Source organism: Camelina sativa, chromosome 12 (assembly GCF_000633955.1).
Source record: "Camelina sativa cultivar DH55 chromosome 12, Cs, whole genome shotgun sequence".
NCBI lineage: Eukaryota > Viridiplantae > Streptophyta > Magnoliopsida > Brassicales > Brassicaceae > Camelina > Camelina sativa.
The window spans coordinates 9,075,338-9,096,474 of NC_025696.1; the positions used below are offsets into that span (position 1 = coordinate 9,075,338).

The window sequence follows — 21,137 nt, forward strand, 5'->3', positions numbered from 1 at the left end:
TTCTCTGGTTAACAATGTGCATATTTGTTGTAGTGATAGGACTCCACGGCACCTGAAACTCCAAAGACTGATCTCATGGTCGGCTTTCAATTTGTTACCCTTGACGACGTCGTTCCACCCCCAGTTCAATGCGTAGTTCCAAGTCCCGTTTCCAGAGTTCTTCTTCATCACCCATAACTTTAAACGCAAACCCCACATCACTACAAGAAAACAAGCTGTTTGGGACTCCAAAAATCGTCCTAAAATGGTCGCAAATGCACTATATATGACTATTTTGTGACTGTTTTGAATAGTCGTTAAAATTTGGTCGCAAAATTTATTGGTCCCGATATAGTCACAAAATACTGACCACTATGTGACCTCATTTTATGTCTTAAATTTGCGACTACATTAAGATCAATATGTAGTCATATATTCCTGACCCTTTTGCGACAAACTACATAAAAAAAAGTAAAAAAAAAATATAAAAATTTATACAAGAAAATGAAATTAAAAGTAGTTTTTATTTCTTTCGTAAATTCATTATATATATACAATATATCTATATAACTATATCTATAGATTGGCAACTGCCGGAGATGTATTATTACAGCGACGGAGAACAAAACGGTGGCGGCGACCGGAGTGCCAGAGATGCGACTGTGCAGAAATCGAGATGTATTGATGGTGAACTGGCAGAAGATTCGAAATGTAGTGGTGGTGGTAAACGGTGCGAGCAACCACCATCATCTCCGACATCGTTGACACTGGGATCTTCAGATCCACCACCTCTGACGTCGTCGTTGACAATAGGGTCTTCAGATTCAACACCTCTGAAGTCGTTGTTGACACTGATTCTTCAGATCTGTGGTTGAGACCTAAAGTACAAATCAAATAAATAATTAAAACACATAGAATTTCTCCAGATCTATTCTCAGCAACGATGGGTTCAGAAACAGATTAAGAACGGAGAGAGAAAAAGAGACAAACTTGTTTCCACCGTCTACACTGACGCGGTTGCTGTATTAGATCCGACGGCCGGTATAGAAACCACGTTTAACTCTGCTCCTTTGGTATCTTCAGAGGAGAAGGCGACAAAGAGAGAAGATGAGGAAAAGAGAGAAAACAAAAATTGATTTTCTTTAGAAAGAAAGGGAAAGACACGATGAGTAGAAGGGAAGGAGAAAAGAAGATGATTTCTGTCCGTTGGATTGACTTCATCAATGGTGGATAATAAACTAATGACAATCTTTGCCATTTAAGAATAGCCAATGAGAAATTTTCCCCTTTTTTCTTTGATAAATTTTGGTAATTTGATTTCATTTTATGTTATAATTTAGATATTGGGGGTATGGATTTATAAAGTATTAGAATTGATTTAGATTTAAATTTTGATCTATTAGATTTCAATTAGATTTATAAAGAAAACATTTTGGTTTTTTTTAAAGTGATGGATTTCTGTTTTTTATATATATATATATATATATATATATATATAAGAGTTACATTATTCGAGTTTTATAATTATGATTAAAATAAAAAATGACTAGCAAAAATTGGTAACAAGCATTCAAAAGCACTTATAGTCCAAACTTATTATACATATAAAATTTTAAGTTGAAGGGCCACAAAGATTTACAAATGATTTTACAACTCAGATTAGAATTCTCAATGTAATTAGAAATTACATAAAAATCACAAATATTACATAAAAATCACATGTAACACTTATACATGTTATATATGTAAGTTGCAAATATATTTTCTAAACATTGGAAATTAAAGTGTTTTGGGTATTAGAATGATTGAGTGTCTAAAATAGTTCATATCTATGTAGAAACAAATAACTTAACATATTTTACAATTCTTTATTGTTGAATATATAAATAAATTCGTTAGGCCTTGGTAAAAAGTAGCAAATTCGTCACAATCTCATGTGTTAGTAGCAAAGTGGTGGCAAACTAGTCGCAAATATGTGACCGTATTAGTACAATAGTCGCAAAGTGTAACTGTTTTGTGACCTTATTCTATGAATCACAAACTTATACATATCAAATTTTAAGTTTAAGGGCCACAAAATTTTGCAAATGATTTTACAAGCACTCATATTAAGAATTATAACTACTATCTATGAGTGTAATAAGTAAAAACTTGATATAGTAAGTAAAGTTAGAAATTACAAAACAATCACAAACAAGATATAGAAATCACATGTAATACTTATACATGTTATGTAAGTTGCAAATATTTTTTCCTAAACATTTGAAATTATATTTCTTTTTGATATAATGATGATTCATTGTCTAGAGTGATTCATACCAATGTAGAAATAAATACATTCACAAATTTTATAATTCTTTATTGTTGAATATACATAAACAATTATTAGAAGTTAGTAAAAAGAAGCAAATTCGTCACAATCTCAGGTGTTAGTAGCAAAGTAATCACAAAATAGTCACAAATAATTAACAAAATAGTCTCAAAATGTGACCGTTTTGCGACACTATTTTGTGAGACAAACAAAAAAAAATTAAAGCCTCCAAAAAGGAAAAGAAAAAATATATGATTCGGCAATCACTCGTAGAATTATAAAAAATATTTCTTAAATTAATGAGTAAAAAATTGATATAAAGAAAATACCTAAAGTCACAAATAAGTAGCAAATTTGGGACTACTTTTGTGACTGAAACTCCCGACCATAAAAAGCGTCTCTAATTCGTCACAATTTACGATTATTTTAGGATTACAATGATATAGTCTTATAATAGTCTTATAATAGTCACAAATATGAGACGATTTGGAGACTACAACTGTTTGTAGTAATTTTGGGACTGTTTTGCAACCATTGTTTATGTAGTCTTCTATTAGTTATAAATTCGTCCCAAAAACGTTACAATTATTTGTGACCAAAAAAAGAGTCACAAACTGTAGTCTCAAACTGCATGTTTTCTTGTAGTGCATCTCAGATTTTTTATTCACCAGAATCGTTCCCACACCAATGTTCTCTTCCTCGATGTCTTGTCTCCGTATGGCTGCATACTCAGCAGGCGTCAAGAAGTCTTTTGTGGTTAGCATACTGAAAGGGAGCAAGAGACGGCTCAGGTCTGACTTGACATCACTCGCGGATAGTGGTTTCTCAAAGATCAGCATCGGGTCTTCGTCGGCTACGCCCATCTCTCTCATCACCTCCACAAGCCACTCCGGTGTCCCTCTAGCTATCCGTGGCAAAGAAGCAACCACCTTTGTTTTCTTGAACTTACCACTACTACTCCTTGGTTGCGGCACCAAGGCACGGCTCTTGCGGCTTGTGCTCTCCGTTAGGCAAGAAGAAGACTGGGAATTAGGGTTTGGAGGGCTTTCAATCTCAGCCGTGTTGTAATGGAGCCAAGAACGAGTCTCAAAACAACGAAGGTCGCGGAGCGATGAAGAAGAAGAAGTAGAATCCCCATTAAGATTCTCATAGTTTCGTTGTTGTGAGTATCTTAGCGAAGACCTAATCTTTTTAGGGACATAATCCAAGAATCTGAACCTCTCGTCGTCGTCTTCTTCTTCTTCAGAAACGATCTTAGATTTTCCTTTTTTCTTGCGTTGTTCGTCTTCATACACTTTAGTCGCAACATCCGCCAATTCATAGAGATTCGACCACATGTTCTTCTTCATAGACTCAAGATCATCTTCGTATGTCTTCATTGTGATTTGGAACCCTAAGGGCATGTTTATCAGGGGGTTGTAAGGGAGGTTTATAGATTTTAGGTGGGTTAAATTTAAATCAAAAGAAAAGGAAATTAAGAAGAGACTCTCTTATATTACAACCCCAAATCGTTCATAAGAGACTGCAACGTGTCCAATTTTCGTTGGTCAACTGAAAAATAGAAAAGGGAAAAAAAAAATTGTTTCTCTCTTTCTCTCTTTCTCTCCCGATCAACTTCTCTCTTTCTCTCCCGTTCAAAGTTTCGATCCGAGAAAGGAAGATCTGCAGATCAAAGTCTCTCTTTCTCCTGATCAAAGTCTCGATTTGAATCAGTAGACATCTTCTCGGAGGCGAGTGTAGCGGTGGCGATTTGAATCGTCGTGGAGATTGTAGCGGTGGCGATTTGAAAGAGTAGGCGATTCCATCGAAAGAGAATGGATGAATTCGATTGAGAGGGTAAGTTTATCATGGGAATAAGTATTATTAGGGTGATTTGAGTTTGGTTGCTTGAAATTAGGGTTGTTTGATGTTTGATTTGAGTTTGTCTTTTTAAGCGATTGATAAGTGATGGTTTAAAGAGATTATGGTTCTTGAGAACCATGTGATCCGATTTGCTCTGTTTGTGTAATGTTTTATAGTGTGTTTGTGTAATGTTTTATAGTGTGTTTGTGTAACGATTTGTAAGTGATGGTTTAAAGAGATGTTTAGACATGATTGTTCTTGTCTTATTATGTGTTAAAGAGATTTTGGTTGTAGTATTATCTAGTCCTTGTGTTTTGTTGTCTTTGTTTGATATTCATTGTATTATCCACTCCTTGTGTCTTTGTCTTTGTTTTGATATATGTCTCTCTTTTGTATTGAGGTTAAATGGTGCTAGCATGATATTGATGGATTGATGAGAGTAGAATGGTTGGAGCAGATTTGGTTGATCTTGTATTCACTTTTGTATTGAGGTTAAATGGTGCTAGCATGATATTGATGGATTAATGGTGCTAGTTGGTTGTGAAGATGTTTAATGTGTGGTTGGAGCAGATTTCATTGATCTTGTATTCACTTTTCTAGCCTTACCACTTGGATCTGTCTGGGACATCTGTGGAGACAATAATATCACTCTTGGTTGTATTGGGAACGTGTTTAGAAGCTTCAAGGGTTTGAATGAAGAAAATGATGATTCCTCGTTGTCTGCCAAGTGTCTGCTTCCTTCGTATTATAGTTGCCCAAAAACAGTTGCTTGATGTTGTCACTTTGCAAAGAGAAATCTATTATTGTTACAGGTTCTGTCCCAGCCCGGGTGAACCCTTTGGCAGCAGTAGGTTAAGTTTCACTAGAGAGATGCCTGCTTGTCTTACTCTTCAAACCCAAAACATCCAAGGTTTTTAATATAAGAAGTTTTGGGTTTGTGAGGGGATACGCAAGGTATTTGGTAACTGATGATTTGGTCATTAAACTGAAGGACTCGGTTTCGAACATTAGTTTGCTGAAGTTGACCATGCATTTGGCGGAGGAAGATGTCAGAGAACAAATGATCACCATTGGGAAATCAGAGGTATGGTTATTGTCTTCTCTTTTGTGTGTTTTAAGTGTTTGGCCTCGAACACACAATCTAGGAATTAATCATTTTTCCTATTTATGAATTGCACTTCTATTTATTGTAATATGTATTAATGTTTTTATTATGTTTTGTATGTTTAAAAATTAACTAAATGCAATATTTTCTATTTTTATAAAATCTTAAATGTTTACACATTTATACCACTTCTATTCTATTTAAAATTTTTAAATTTCAAAAAAACAATATTTTCAAAAATAAGAGATCCAAAATTAGAACCTACCAAGAAAAGAGAAAATTTTATTTAAGAGATCATGGGTTCTTATATTCCAAACAGTACACAATTAATTCATAAAAAAATTAAGAACTCCCCTTATATGAACCCCCTAATAAACTTGCTCTAACTCGTGTTGATCAAAAAGCGAGAAGCGTGAGGAAAAAAGGCAATTACGTACGAAGATAGACAGATTATGATCGAATGAGTGCCTTTGTTGAGGTTAAATAGTTAAATCACAATCAGACCTGTTTCTGATTGAATTATTTTTCCTTTTTCCATTGAGATTAGTAGTAGTTTAGTTTAACAATTACTATGATTAATCAATAATTATTACCGAGTTTCCTTTTTTCTTTTTCTTATTGGATTATGTAGAGAGTGTGTATCACGCACTATATTATGCGATGACAATTACACCAAAAATCTAGCCAAAGATCTTCCCTATTTCGTTTTCCATTTTTTTTTTTTGGTAAATTAGTCATATTTTTCCAGTTGCAAACTTAGAATACGAAAATATAACTAAAAGCTTCGTCGTAAAAAGAAATCCATAGTGATTTATTAAAATGTCCGTCTCGAACATTAACTTCTAGGAAAAGACACAAAATTTTGAACCCAAACCGATATATAATTTTATTCTATTTATAAAATCTAAATCTTAATCATCTCATTTGTGAACCCAAACCGACATATAATTTCGTTCTAATTGTAAAATCTAAACCCTAACCGACATAAATGAAATCAAATCGTTTGTGAACCTCTCCATTCACCCAAACCGATATATAATTTTATCTCATTTGTGAACCCAAACCGATATATAATTTTATTCTATTTATAAAATCTAAATCTTAATCATCTCATTTGTGAACCCAAACCGACATATAATTTCGTTCTAATTGTAAAATCTAAACCCTAACCGACATAAATGAAATCAAATCGTTTGTGAACCTCTCCATTCACCCAAACCGATATATAATTTTATCTCATTTGTGAACCCAAACCGATATATAATTTTATTCTATTTATAAAATCTAAATCTTAATCATCTCATTTGTGAACCCAAACCGACATATAATTTCGTTCTAATTGTAAAATCTAAACCCTAACCACCTCATTTGTAAACCCAAACCGACATATAATTTCGTTTTAATTGTAAAATCTAAACCCTAACCACTTCATTTGTAAACCCAAACCGACATATAATTTTACTCTAGTTTTAAAAATCTAAACCAAGCCAAATATTTAATTTTCCATAATTAAAAGTATACAGAATTTGTTTCCTTAATTTGGGTTGCTTTTTAATTTAATTTTGATTTATTTTTTAAATGAAATATTAGATGGAAGATTCTGATTGGCTGAGAGAAGACGGGGTGAATGGAGAGGTTCACCCCAAGGGGTGAACCTAAGTATTTTTCTATAATAAAAGTTTGTGTACAAAGCCTTAGTTATATTTTTTAAATTTTTAAATAATATTTACAAAACTGTTACTAATTTATTAATAAAAATATTACTAAAAGAAATAAAATATTATGGATGTCAAAATGAGTCAAAACTAATGGTTCAACTCAATTCAACTCAAATTAAGAACCCTAATGAGTTAAAAAAATTTAACCCTAATAACTTGATGGGTTAAATGAATTGATGATTAAATGAGTTAATGAGTCAAATGAGTTTGGTTATAATGGGTTTATGAGTTAACCCACTAACCCATCAATTTCTATATTATCAATCTAATATCATCAACATCATCATACTATCATCATCATCATACTACCACCATCATCATACTATTATCATCATCATCATCCCACCATCATCATACTATCATCATCATCATCATCCTACCATGATCATACTAACATGATCATTCTACCATGATCATACTAACATCATCATCATACTACCCTCATCATAATAATATCATCATAATATCATCATCATCATACAACTACATCATACTATCATCATCATCATCATCATCTTCTTTATCATCATCATCATCTTCATACTACTACTATTGGGTTGATGATGATGATGATAAAGAAGATGATGATGATGATAGTATGATGATAGTATGATGATGATGATATTGGGTTGATGATGATATCCTACCCAATAGTATGATGATGATGATGATAGTATAAAGAAGATGATGATGATGATAGTATGATGATTGTAGTAGTATGATGATGATGATAGTATAATAATATTATTATGATGAGGGTTGTATGATGATGATGTTAGTATGATCATGGTAGGATGATAATGATGATAGTATGATGATGGTAGGATGATGATGATGATAATAGTATGATGATGGTGGTAGTATGATGATGATGATATTATGATGTTGTTGATGATATTAGGTTGATAATGTAGACATTGATGGGTTAGTGGGTTAACTCATAAATCCATTATAATCAAACTCATTTGACTCATTAACTCATTTAATCATCAACTCATTTAATTCATCAAGTCATTAAGGTTAAAATTTTCAACTCATTAGGGTTCTTAATTTGAGTTGAATTGAATTGAACCATTAGTCTTGACCCATTTTGACACCCATAATAGCGGAACAACATTTAATCAGATTCATTATGTATATATATATAATAAGCTACTCACGTAACACTAACACACAAATTCAAAACCCACCCATCGAATCAAATATGGCTCTATCCAACTTTCAACTTACCGCCTCTCTTAAGTCTTGGTTCAGCCACTCACGTAACACTAACACACAAATTCAGAACCCACCCATCGAATCAAATATGGCTCTATCCAACTTTTCGCTTCCTCTAATTCCTAAGTCTAAGCCTAGAGTATTTCCGAAACTTGTAGCTACCTTAACCCCACCACGTTCTCTTAAGTCCAACTTAAGCCACGAGATGCTTCTCTTCTCGGCGTCTCCCACAGTGGCTGAGATCGGGGCCTTGGCAGGCTACGACGTAGTTGTTGTAGATTTGGAGCATGGACCCGGTAGCGTTAGTGAGGCTTTGCATTGTAACCGTGCGGTGAAGGCAGCTGGTTCTTCTAGTGTAATTCGTGTGCAAGAGGTGACTTCAGCCTGGGCTAAGAAAGCCATGGACGTCGAACCTAACGGAGTCATGTTTCCTAAAATAGAAAATGCAAAAGAAGCTGAATACGCCGTGTCTTTATGCTGTTACCCACCTGACAGAGTCTGTGGATGTGCGTACAATCTAGTAAAGGTTTCGGATTTTGGCTTGCCACAAACCTACCTACAAGACTTCAAAGAGAGGCTTCTCATTATGAGTCAGGTTAGTACTACTTTTTTTCTTGTTTGGTTTCACATATCAAGGCCAAAAAAAAGTTAATTTGGATGAATTTTATTATATTTGAAATTTATAAATTTTCATTTTCTTGAAATATAATTCTTTTACAAAATTTTAAAACTTTAAAAAGCCAAAATAAGAAGAAAAAATGGCTATATCTATGATTAAACTGCTATATCATATATAGATTAGATATACTGTATAAGATAAATTTGAGATGTAAAAGTTCAATCAACAAATCTTATTATTTGGTTGATGTTTATTCATGAATAATTTTTTGATCATTACACTAAGAAAAATAATAATGCATATGCTTCTTATATTTGGAAGAAGCCATCCATGACATTGCACATTCAATTATATTCGTTGCGTCAATTTGTGCTTATGTTTCTAGGTGCTTATTTTGCATATCTAATAATACAAAACTTCTCTCACTTGTTATTATTATTATTTTCTTATGTTTAAAGCAGTTTTGTTCAAAACAGAAACCGTAAAAGAATAGATTAGTTTTTTGGAAGAATTGAAAGTGCATGCATCTAATTAAACTACGATAAAATTCTATATTAGTTATATATAAAAATGCCCCATATATTTTCTATGTGTATTTTTCTGATTTATTTTCTTATCATTTGATTATATTTTACTTATGTTTTGCTTAGCATTTGATTATTTTTTACTTATGTTTTTCTTATCATTTGATTGCTAATAAATCTTTTTTGTATTTTTTCAACTTTTGCTGTTCATAGCTTAAGTAAAACTCACAGTCTCCAAAATTTTGTCTAAGGCATTTAATTACATATCAAATTTATAAAAGAAAAAAAAATTGAAAAGCGGTTGACAGCAATCTACAAACACTATTTCAAAAAATTTGTTTTTTACAATTTTATATTAAATTTAAGCAACTATTCCCAACATATTTACAAACCTGTATAGAACCGAACATATTCTAGTTTATTGTTTAGATAATGTTTTGTGGCACAATCTTCTGAAAGACTCGTAGTCTACGAGTTGATAAAAAAAAAGCGAACAAACTGTGATAGTTGAGCGCGAAACGAAACAAGAAAAAAGTATTACCAGACGTCCTGACCCAAAATCATCAGACGTTCTTGATAATCTTGTAGTTGTAGATAGCCGAGTCTCTTACTATAAACACACCCTCTAACTCCTTTGGGTGGATACCGGCAAAAAGACACAAGTCTTCGTTGATTTAAATCCTTATTATAAACACTCTCTAACGTTTTTTATTAACATATTCGAACGAGTCGTAGTCCAAATGCTTTATTAGCACAAGTTATAAAATATGTATTGTGTAAGTGGGCACAATTTTATTTCTCTCATGTTATCTATTTACTTTTTATTAATAATTCCATCGTAAATCAATTAAGTAACCAATATTAATCCAACAAAGAGAGATATACTACCTTTCCATAAAAGAAACGGGATCTCATGAAAAAACTCATGAATTACATACACCATTAAAGTACGATCATATCCTTAACTTGAATTTATAAGATTTTAATTAAAACAAGGAGAAATTTGGGATGTGTGTATTTTCCAATTTAGCTTGATGAGAATAAGAAGACTCCACTTAATGCAAATCTGAAAATCCTCTTTTTCTAATGATATTTGGTATACTCTTTTTAGAAAATATGTCTTCACCCCTCTCTTCACATTCATTTTATCAAAGAACCTAGTGTTACAACATTTTAATGATCGGTCATTTTTTGATATTCCAATCATTATTCATTAGTATTATAGTTAATTTACTTCTTGTATAATCTCATATTTATAAGGTTAATGCCAACACAAAGTTAAAAAAAAAAAAGGATCATCGAAAAAGACCCATAAAAACGCTCTCCTTCAAAATATGAAATTATTCTTTCTATGATATTACTAAAGGTAATGTCCCTAATAAACCCTCAAAAGACAACGCTGGTCTAGAATTGTCTTTGAGAATGCTGACAAAATACTCGGTTTTGTAGATTTAATCATCAATAAATTTACCATAAGGTAAAAAACATCCCCTAAGCAGAGTTGGATCTATACTATGGAGAGGTGGGGAACGTTCCCCATACTCTCAATATAGCTCAATAGATGATTCAGTTCAATTGGTAAATGAGCAAGTTACTGTTTATCTTGGTCACGGACTCACGGGTTCGAATCTGTATTTGTACTTCATCTTTTTTTTTGTTAAAGCTGACTTTGCAATCTGTTGTGAATTCGGATGAACAGAAACAGAATAAGAAAGACTTTGAAAAGAGAAACAGAGTGTTCTTGAGGCGAATACCCTTTGTCTAGGGTTTATATTATTAATCTGATTGACAACCTTACAATCCCCTAGTCTTCTTATATAAGCCTCAAAAAACCCGATACAATAGGAAATAAAAGATCTTGTGAATCTTCTAGAATCTATTACACCGTACAGGCGGCTGCGCCGCCTACACCCCCAAAACCCTAACCCTAAGTTGCCTTGAGTCAGTCTCTACAAAAGCCTAGTAAAAGCCCAGTAAAAGCCTTGTACGCCTTACACAGTCTTGTACATCTTTGTAGACGTCTTCAGAGATTTCAAGTCACTTTAACAAAAAACTCCACCTTGACGACAAAATCTCATTGACTTCAACTTCAACTCCTTGTTAGCTTTTGGGGAAACCTTTTGTCTTCATCTAGCAATGAAAGACCTGGAGCAAATCCAAGCAGTGCTTGAACTTCTCCATGGTGACTGGCTTGGTCAACATATCAGCTGCATTCTCAGACGTGTGCACCTTCTGCAGTAAAATCACACCAGAAACTGATAACTCTCTGATCTTGTGATATCTTACCTCAATGTGCTTTGTCCTACCATGATACACTTGATTCTTTGTCAGATATAAAGCACTCTGACTATCACAATGTAGCTGAACTCCACCTTGCTCAACACCCAATTCTATTACAAGTCCTCTAACCCATAATGCCTCCTTAGCTGTCTCTCCCATTGCCATGTACTCGGCTTCAGTGGTTGACATGGCAACTACAGACTGCAACACAGACCTCCAACTTATAGGTGCTCCAGCAAGAGTAAATACATACCCGGTTGTAGATCTCATGTTATGAAGATCACCTGCATAATCTGAATCAACGAAACCCACGACTTCTGCCTTGCACTCATGTCCTCCAAACATGAGACCACGATCTGTAGTACCCTTCAAATACCTGAGAATCCATTTCACTGCATTCCAGTGCTCCCTCCCAGGTTTAGACATGTACTTACTGATTTGACTAACAGCTTGAGCCAAATCTGGTCTTGTGCAAACCATCGCATACATCAGACAACCAACTGCACTAGCATAAGGAACTTGTGCCATGTTTCTGATCTCCTCATCAGAAATAGGGCTCTGACGTGCTGAGAGCTTGAAGTGATTCGCCAGAGGAGTAGACACAGGTTTTGCATTCTTCATGTCAAACCTTTCAAGTATCTTCTCAATGTAGCTTCTTTGAGATAACCACAATCTCTGAGAACTCCTATCCCTGCGAATCTCCATCCCAAGAATCTTCTTTGCAGCACCAAGATCCTTCATCTCAAACTCTTCTCCCAGTAGCCCTTTCAACTCAACAATATCATCCATATTGCTTCCAGCAATGAGCATATCATCAACATACAACAGCAAAAATATGGGAGAATTATTACCAACGTTCTTCACATAAACACAGCAGTCATACTCACATCTCTGGTACTCTATCTGCAACATGTAAGTATCAAAACGTTTGTACCACTGTCTAGGAGCCTGCTTCAGCCCGTATAAAGATCTTTTCAGTCTGCATACAAGTGCCTCCTCTCCAGACTTGACAAACCCTTCAGGTTGCTCCATATATATCTCTTCCTCCAAATTCCCATGGAGAAACGCTGTCTTCACATCTATCTGCTCAAGATGAAAATCCCAGCAAGCTACCAGTCCCAACACAACACGGATGGACGTGTGTCGAACTACAGGGGAGAAAATCTCGTCATAATCAACCCCTGCCCTCTGTGAGTACCCTTTCGCTACTAGTCTCGCCTTGAAAGTCACAACTTCCTTCTCAGAGACTCCTGTTTTCCTCTTGAAGACCCACTTGCAACCAATTGCTTTCTTCCCCTTTGGAAGTGTTGTAAGCTCCCATGTCTGATTCTTGTTCAGACTAACTGTCTCCTCTGTCATAGCAGCAATCCATTCTTCCTTTTCAGGACTGTTAATAGCTTCACGAAAACTTGATGGATCATTTGTACCAATCATCAAAGCATAGCTAGCCATATCTTCATACCCATATCTGACAGGTGCCTTCACTACACGCTTTTCCTTGGTTGCAGCCAAACTCCCCTCTGTACGTATCTGATTACCCTTCTTCCCCACCTTAGGAGACTGCTCCACCTCAGGGGTTTGCTCATCTGCTTCTGCTGCTGGTCTAGCTTCACTAGACTCCTCTTCATCCTCCGCTATCTCTGAACCAGTATCAGCCTCAATGGTTACAGGAACTCGTTCTGAACTCGCCTGTAGCAGCATGTACTGCTCATCAAACACCACATCTCGGCTGATCACTCTTTTCTTAGCCTCAGGATCCCATAACTTGAAACCTTTCACACCTTTCTCAAATCCCAGAAAAACGCACTTCTTGGACTTCGAATCCAGCTTTGATCTTTCGTCGTTGGGAACTAACACATAAGCTGGACATCCAAAGATTCTCAAGTTTGATAGATCAATGTCTACCCCAGTCCATACATATTCAGCAACCTTTCCTTCTAAAGAAACCCTTGGCAATCTATTGATGAGGTAGACTGCCATGTATACGGCTTCAACCCAGAAGATCTTCGGGAGTCCTGCATTCAACCGCAAACACCTTGCTTTCTCTGCAATAGAACGATTCATCCTTTCACTTACACCGTTCTGTTGTGGTGTTTTCCGCACTGTAAAGTGCCTCTGAATACCATGCTCCTCACACAGCTTCTGAAACTCTCCATTAGTATACTCTGTACCATTATCAGACCTCAAATACTTCATCTTCCTTCCTGTTTGGTTTTCCACTTCAGCCTTCCAAATCTTAAATTTCTCAAAAACTTCAGATTTCTGCCTCATGAAGTAAACCCAAACCTTCTTAGAAAAATCATCTATAAAGATGACATAGTATCTGCTTCCTCCTAATGAATGTTCTTGTGTAGGCCCCCACACATCAGAATGCACATAGTCTAAAAGACTCTTTGTGGTGTGTAGACCTGTCTTGAAAGATGCCTTGGACTGCTTCCCCATCACACAGAACCTACAAAACTCCATCTTACAATTCTTCAAACCATCCAGAAGACCCCTCTTGTGAAGTTCAGACAAACCATGCTCTCCAATATGCCCCAACCGCATATGCCATAGAGCTGTGTTATCTGATTCAGTTACCACGGCTGCAGCTCCACCTACAACCACGTTTCCAAGTAAACGATACACACTCCCTGCTGTGAGCTGACCCTTCATCAACACCATATCTCCTTTGCGCACATTCACACAGTTATCATCATCAGTTTCGAACCTGAATCCGTCCCTGTGAAGTGAACCAAGAGATATCAGATTCTTCTTCACCGTTGAAAGATGCCTCACTTCAGTTAAAATCCTGAAAGTGCCATCATACATCCGAAATTTGATCTGTCCAATACCAACAACGCTGCAGCTTCTATTGTCAGCCATTTGAACAGTTCCAAAATTTCCAGCCTGATACGTGTCAAACCAATGCTTGTTTGAAGTCATGTGGAATGAACAGCCTGTATCCAGTATCCAAGAATCTGTGTGATTGCTTGTAGTCACTGCAAGCAAATCGAACTCGACCTTCACTGCGTCTTCTGCCTGAACCACGTTCACAGAATTAGATGAACCTCCTGTCTCGTTCTGCTCCTTGTTCAGAGGACAATCTCTCTTATAGTGTCCTGGTTTCTGACACTTATAACAGATTATCTTCTTCATCTTGCCATCTCTCTGCTTTCCCTTGTTCTTCTGTACTCCGCTACCTTGACTTATACTCACATATAGTCCATCACCTTGAGGGTTGTCACTGCTACCACCACCATGCTGTTGGCATCGGTTATGATGCCCAAGCAGCGAGTCTGTAGCCGACTGCAAACTTATCGTCTCTTTGTCAGCCAATAGTGCAGTCACCAACGTCTCATATACATGAGTTAAAGAACACAACAGCAGCATGGCCTTATCCTCCTCCTCAACTGTAACACCCACACGCCCTAGATCTCCAGTGATCTGGTTGAATTGGTTAATATGCTGGACCAGATTTGCTCCTTCAGCCATCTTAAACCAATACAGCCTCTGTTTCAGGTACAGCTTGCTAGATGGAGACTTCGACATGTACATCTTTTCTAGCTTATCGCAGATCTCTTTTGAAGATCTGAGATCTAGAACCTGATGCACGACTTCATCTCCAAGACATGTTCGTATCATTGAATCCGCCTTCTCCCTCATCTCATCCCAGTCATCCTGTGAGATCGCTTCTGGCTTTGTGTCTAACAAAGCTTTCTTCATCCCTTGCTGATTCAGCATGTCCTTCACCCGGGTCTGCCAGAGACAAAAGTTACCTGTTCCATTGAAACGTGGAACCTCAAACTTTACGGAACTCGTCATTGAACCTGGTGCTCTGATACCAGTTGTTGTGAATTCGGATGAACAGAAACAGAATAAGAAAGACTTTGAAAAGAGAAACAGAGTGTTCTTGAGGCGAATACCCTTTGTCTAGGGTTTATATTATTAATCTGATTGACAACCTTACAATCCCCTAGTCTTCTTATATAGGCCTCAAAAAACCCGATACAATAGGAAATAAAAGATCTTGTGAATCTTCTAGAATCTATTACACCGTACAGGCGGCTGCGCCGCCTACACCCCCAAAACCCTAACCCTAAGTTGCCTTGAGTCGGTCTCTACAAAAGCCTAGTAAAAGCCCAGTAAAAGCCTTGTACACCTTACACAGTCTTGTACATCTTTGTAGACGTCTTCAGAGATTTCAAGTCACTTTAACAACACAATCGATTTATCACTTAAGTAAATGGATATGTTATACAAATTATTAAGTAAATGGATACGTTATAAAAATTATAGAATTGTATAGTATACATTTATTTTTAATTTAAAAATATTAGTAAAACTAGTAAATTAGTAACGTTAAACGATATTATATTTGTGTAGTTAATTTATCATTCAATTTCTCAAGTTATACTTGATATAGTTAGATAAGTAAATTTGACACGACGCTTGTATGTCTCGAATAAGCATGGCAAGAGATGAAAGTCAGAGACGTAAACAACATGACAGGTATGAATCCCCCTACTCCCACCAATTTCTTACAAGAATTTTATTGTGCACATGCCCTTAGTTACAAAAGTATATTATAAGTTTATGACCAAACACTTGACCATAACAAGTTTACTGCTTTCAGTTTTACTAATTTGTTGTGGCAACTCAAACAGGGAAACCATAATAAATTTATATGACCTAGTAGAACATATTATAAGATTGCTTGCGTAAATAATTGTCCACTCAACGGACGACAATATTAAAATCATTATCAAAATAGGAAGTAGGTGAGAAGAAGAAATACACATAAAGAAACAAACTCACAGTCAACCACCTTAATAAACTTACTGTAGGTGAAGGAGCTGCGGAAGCTGGAGAGATGAAGCATTGGTACACGGTGGAGATAGTCTGCCTCTCTATCTTGGTTGGTTACGCAATCAACTACTTCACTGGAAAACGTGAGAATGAAAACCTCGCTTTGGCTTGGGCCTCAAAATTTTGTGTTAAAGACTCGATATTAGAGAAAAACTTCAGTTTGTTGGGAGTTGGTGAAGGAGAGGACTCGCCGTTAATGCTGAAAGAAGCGGCAAACGTGTTCAAGTTCTACGCGAGCGGGCGTAGGTATTGCCATGGGCTATTGGCGACCATGGAGCTTAAGAGCAGACACAATCTGATCTTGAGGCTCTTCAACTCGGTTGTACCTTGTAAAGATGAGATCAGTTTCGAAGTGTACATGAATGATGAAGCCATGGATCACATCGTATTTGCAATGGCGAGGAAAAAGGCTGTGAAAACGATGCACAAGGAGCTGAGGAATCTGCAGAGATTTAGAGGGGTGGTGCCAATTCCTGGTGGAAGGAAGTGGGTATCAGAGGAGTTAGCTGTGATGTCCGAGTCTAAGGAGGTAGCTAGGGATATGGTTACAGATCTGGTACTTGATAAGGTCAGATGCTAAATCTTGTTGGGTTTCTAGTCGTTTGCTGATTGATAATTATAGCACTTAGTTTATTCTTGGACTTCAGCCTAAACATATAAGGGATGAACATGGAAGTTTGTAGGAAGTTCTGAGAGAGTTCACTGATTTTCACTCCATTTCCCTATACGCTCTGGCCTCATTGGTGACTAGCAATGATGCAATTGTTATGTGTAGGTTTTTGGTGACAAGTCATTCGAAAAGTTTGGGAAGTATTTCATATCAATGCATTTTTCGGACCAACATCCTGGGAAACACAGGAAGATGCTGCTTTTCAAGTTTGCCCTACCAGATGCTGAATACATGGATGATACGGTTCGGTTGGTAGCGCTAATTCCTTATTACATTGACTTAGTTGGACGCTACAAGCTCAGCTCACAGGTATTAAGCTATTGGCAAACCTATTCCCACAAGCCGTTCTCATTCTATTGTTATGTGTGACAAGGTTGAATAAAACTAAAATTTATGTATGCAGCAGGCTGATGCGGCTATACACGAGATGAGGAGGCAAGGTCCAATCGCACCGGTGGGCTCAATCAAAAATTCCAAAAAGACCAAGTCAAGTGGCCAAGTCGTCTTCCCTTTTGTTTAAGTTTTTGCAAATAACAGAGTGAAGTTATCCTCGTCTGTACTTTTCATTTGTGATTCCAAGTTTGTATGTCTCGAATAAAAAACATGACAAGTATGAAGTATGAGTTCTAAAACCCATTTGATCTCTTACATGATTTAATCATTCATCAACACACATATGGAAGACAAAATGAGCAGAGTAATGGTGTGACATTTAACCAGAGAATATTTTATCGCTTTCACTTGCCAAATTTAGACAAAGCAATTTTTAAAGCATTTATTTACCTCTTGAGTGTATGACAAGTTTATGTATGACCTAGTTAGCAAAATTTCACACAACACAAAAGAAAAGAAGGATTAAGGATGGATTCGGACACTATCACTGAGGTTCGCATATTATCTCTAATCGAGTCCTCCTCCGACGCCGGAGAAGTTTTATCTTCCCTCTCAGCATACCTCCGACCGATCTCAGGCCTATTGACATGCCGGGAGGAGGACAAAACCCTAGCCGCTCAATCCATGGCGAAACGATTCGTCCCTTTCCTCATCAAAACCGTCTCTTTCCTCCATAAGCGCCTCTCAGTCACTGGCCCTGCCCACGAATCCCCAGGGGATTTGTTCCGCGCCTATGACTACTGTTTGGAATGCTGCGAACTGCTCTCCCACGATCCTCACGCCGTCCAGCTTCACAGAATCGGGCTGATTCAGTGTTACCAGGACTGGGGTTGGTTCACTCACGCCTACAACGATGCTTTTAGAGTCCTCGAGCAGGTTAGAGGACCCGAGACCAGACTTGTACAGTTTTTGCCAAATCCTCCCGAGTTTGGAGGAGATAAGCTAGCAAAAGTCGTCTTCATGGTTGTGGAATCCATCTTCAGGTCTGTAGCAATGTCGCGGGATATGGAGCGTCACCACTACACGAGGGTCTTTGAGATTCTAGATAGGGAGATAAAACCCTGGCTCAGGTATACCTACCGTGAGAGATATGCTTCAAAATTGGTGTACAAGTCAACAAGTTTCACCCTTTCTTTCTTTCTTTCAACAGGTATTTGGATGCCAATGCACAGGACAAGTTTCTCACGCAGGTCTTGTCAGATATGGGAAAGTGTGCTCTCTCCATAATTAGAGAAGCAGATCTGCTCAATGAAATTTATGTGCATTCTTTCTGCATCTCTGCACTGAAGAAATATTCTGTATTCCCGTTGCCAAAATGTCATTTTTATAAGGTGACTTGTCACAATTTTACATCTCCCTCTGTGTGCATGTGTGTGTCTCTCTCTCTCGTTAATTGTTCTGTTTTGTATTCAGTTCTCCCGCCAGGTGCTTTCTTTACTGTTTCTGTCCAAGGAGACAAAAACATTACCAACCGTTAAAATTGGGATGTCTGTGTTGAAAACTGTGGCATGTGAATTCCAGGTATGTGCAAAAAAGTCTCTTGTCCTAGATTAGTCAGTCATGAGATGTTTCTAGCACTGTTAGGTCATTATTATGTCTCTTGTAGCACTGACTGCTCTGCTTTGTTGAAACTCTCTCATACCCCCCCTTTCTTATTCTCTCTCAGGTTGAACCTAAAGCAAATTGGTTGGAGCTTCTTGACGTAGTCTCCTATTGTGTTCATAAGTCTCAGTTATCAGGAGACTTATGGTGTACAGGACTTCCAAAACAGTTGAATGAAATAGCAGCTGTTATCTCTGTGGTAATTTTTTTCGCATCCTTGGCATGTACTTTGTGTCTACATATTATTTAATGAATATAGGATATTGATAGCTCTGACTACTTGGCAGGCTATGCCACAAGAAAATGTGATTCTAAGACTTTATTCAGCTGGACTGTCCGTCAGTGTATTTGATGTTAAGTTGAGAGAAAATGGTAAAGTTAGTTCAGGACTTGGAGCTTTACTTGGTAACGGTGATATATGGAAAAGCTTAGGTTCTTTATTTCGTATGATTGACCATTACCCTGATGATGATAATACCACATCGAGAGATGGAAAGAAGAAAACTAATGTTAGGGGTAAACAACAAAAATGCACGATGGAATACACGATACCTTACCTTGATGCTCTGAAATCTTTGTGCCAGCCGCTTGCCAGCTTAATAAATTCTGAGAACAAAAAGATGGTCCTGCTGGAAATAGAATTTGCTTCTGGTCAGCTATCTGTTATACAGGATCTGTTTCTCCAATTTTTTAATTGTTTACGCTTCCTTAAGAGGTACATATATATATATATATATTTGGTCGTCGAATCATATATGTATTCTGAGTTGAATGTTTTGCTTACCTTTCATTTCCCTTTTTGCTAGACGGACCCTTGACAAGGAATGCCTTGGGACTGACTTTGACAAGACTCTGCTAAACGTGGCTATAGCTGCATTTATTATTTCGACGAGAACCCAACGTAAAGTAGAGGTTAAATGCTTTACCTGCAATTCTCACAAATCAGTTGAAGTTTTTGCAAGATTCCATGCTTGGCAAACTAATTGTCTCAATGTTTCCTTTTTTTCTCAGGTCACTAACAGACTAGTTGAGGATGTAATTTCTAGTCCGGGGATTTCACCTCCAGAGCTCAAATATCTACTTGCTTCATTTCACGATATTGGTATAGAGTTGTACAATATGAAGCATCTAAAAGAGGTAGCATATATACCTGACTACGTAGTACTAAAAGTCTTATGACCTTTACTTCTGTTTGCTTTGCAAGATTTTGCAGCCTAGGTAATTCTTTTTTCTCTTCATATTGATGGTGTACTACTTTGCATTGCAGGCTTCTACGGCGTTCAAATTGTGTATCAGAGCAGTGTGGACTTGTGTTAGACTCCTCTTTCATATATATGTTAATGAGTCTGACGACCTAACAGAGGGTTCTCTGCCCGGAGAAGCAATCATAGATTTTGTGAGTGACGCATGTAGCAAATCTGAATTTTATCTGGATGTTCTCCAGCAGCAACATGGTACAGGAGAAATAGAGAACTTGCTTTTTTTTATTCTAGAAAATTGGTCTGCAGCTGAAGACATCTTCAAAAAGTTGCCAGACCCTACGCCCATAATCAAACAATGGGTTAAGGTACCCTGTTCTCTGGTTCTCTTCATATCTTCAATGGGTTAAGTATCTTGCTTTTGATTTATTTTGAATGCTTGTGATTAATTGCGTCCTGTCATCAGATACAACACAGACATAAATTTCATAAGAGAGAGAGAGTTGGAACGTTCATGGCTGATACACGTGATGGCGATGCTTGCACTATGCAGTTCTTGATAACTGCTCTCGCAAAGAAGAAGCAAAAGACTTGTAGCAAAATATATACTCAGGAATCTTAATCGAATCTATTCTTCCAGAATTTTTTTGATGTTTTCTTTCATTCTTTGTAATAGACATAATATCATAGGAGGCCTGGTTGTTTAAGTTATGAGAGTGAACCCTAGGGAAACATTAGTAGATCCAACAATTTTATTTATTAGCTCACAAAAAATTCGATAGTTACTAGTTTGAATCTTTGTTAGTACTCAATTGGCTAAAGTATTCTT

At 36.7% G+C, this 21,137-nt stretch overlaps 5 protein-coding genes and 1 long non-coding RNA gene across 7 annotated transcripts; 5 read left to right on the forward strand and 1 right to left on the reverse strand.

The window, feature by feature from the left end:
- LOC104733325 (putative B3 domain-containing protein At5g35780) lies at positions 2,848 to 3,693 on the reverse strand. Its single transcript, XM_010452909.1, has one exon. It carries the CDS (start codon positions 3,691 to 3,693, stop codon positions 2,848 to 2,850), a length of 846 nt encoding a protein of 281 aa, XP_010451211.1.
- LOC104731023 lies at positions 3,844 to 5,176 on the forward strand. 2 transcript variants are annotated; one of them, XR_758547.2, is made up of 2 exons: positions 3,844 to 4,126; positions 4,533 to 5,176. It is a non-coding gene; the product is annotated as an uncharacterized LOC104731023 (long non-coding RNA). The 2 variants fall into 2 exon arrangements; XR_758548.2 differs by having other exon boundaries at positions 3,865 to 4,126; positions 4,733 to 5,176.
- LOC104733326 (2-keto-3-deoxy-L-rhamnonate aldolase-like) lies at positions 8,262 to 9,538 on the forward strand. The gene is made up of 2 exons (XM_010452910.1): positions 8,262 to 8,768; positions 9,530 to 9,538. The coding sequence occupies exons 1-2, from the start codon at positions 8,262 to 8,264 to the stop codon at positions 9,536 to 9,538; spliced, it is 516 nt and encodes a 171-aa protein (XP_010451212.1).
- On the forward strand, positions 16,049 to 17,762 carry LOC104731024 (uncharacterized protein At5g49945-like). Its single transcript, XM_010450277.2, has 4 exons — positions 16,049 to 16,087; positions 16,423 to 17,012; positions 17,220 to 17,423; positions 17,518 to 17,762. The coding sequence occupies exons 1-4, from the start codon at positions 16,057 to 16,059 to the stop codon at positions 17,632 to 17,634; spliced, it is 942 nt and encodes a 313-aa protein (XP_010448579.2). The 5' UTR covers positions 16,049 to 16,056; the 3' UTR covers positions 17,635 to 17,762.
- LOC109127916 (separase-like) lies at positions 18,421 to 19,061 on the forward strand. The gene is made up of 3 exons (XM_019233511.1): positions 18,421 to 18,577; positions 18,658 to 18,838; positions 18,921 to 19,061. The coding sequence occupies exons 1-3, from the start codon at positions 18,468 to 18,470 to the stop codon at positions 19,059 to 19,061; spliced, it is 432 nt and encodes a 143-aa protein (XP_019089056.1). The 5' UTR covers positions 18,421 to 18,467.
- On the forward strand, positions 19,254 to 20,990 carry LOC104733328 (separase-like). Its single transcript, XM_019233512.1, has 6 exons — positions 19,254 to 19,258; positions 19,369 to 19,443; positions 19,916 to 20,060; positions 20,121 to 20,246; positions 20,377 to 20,676; positions 20,775 to 20,990. The coding sequence occupies exons 1-6, from the start codon at positions 19,254 to 19,256 to the stop codon at positions 20,928 to 20,930; spliced, it is 807 nt and encodes a 268-aa protein (XP_019089057.1). The 3' UTR covers positions 20,931 to 20,990.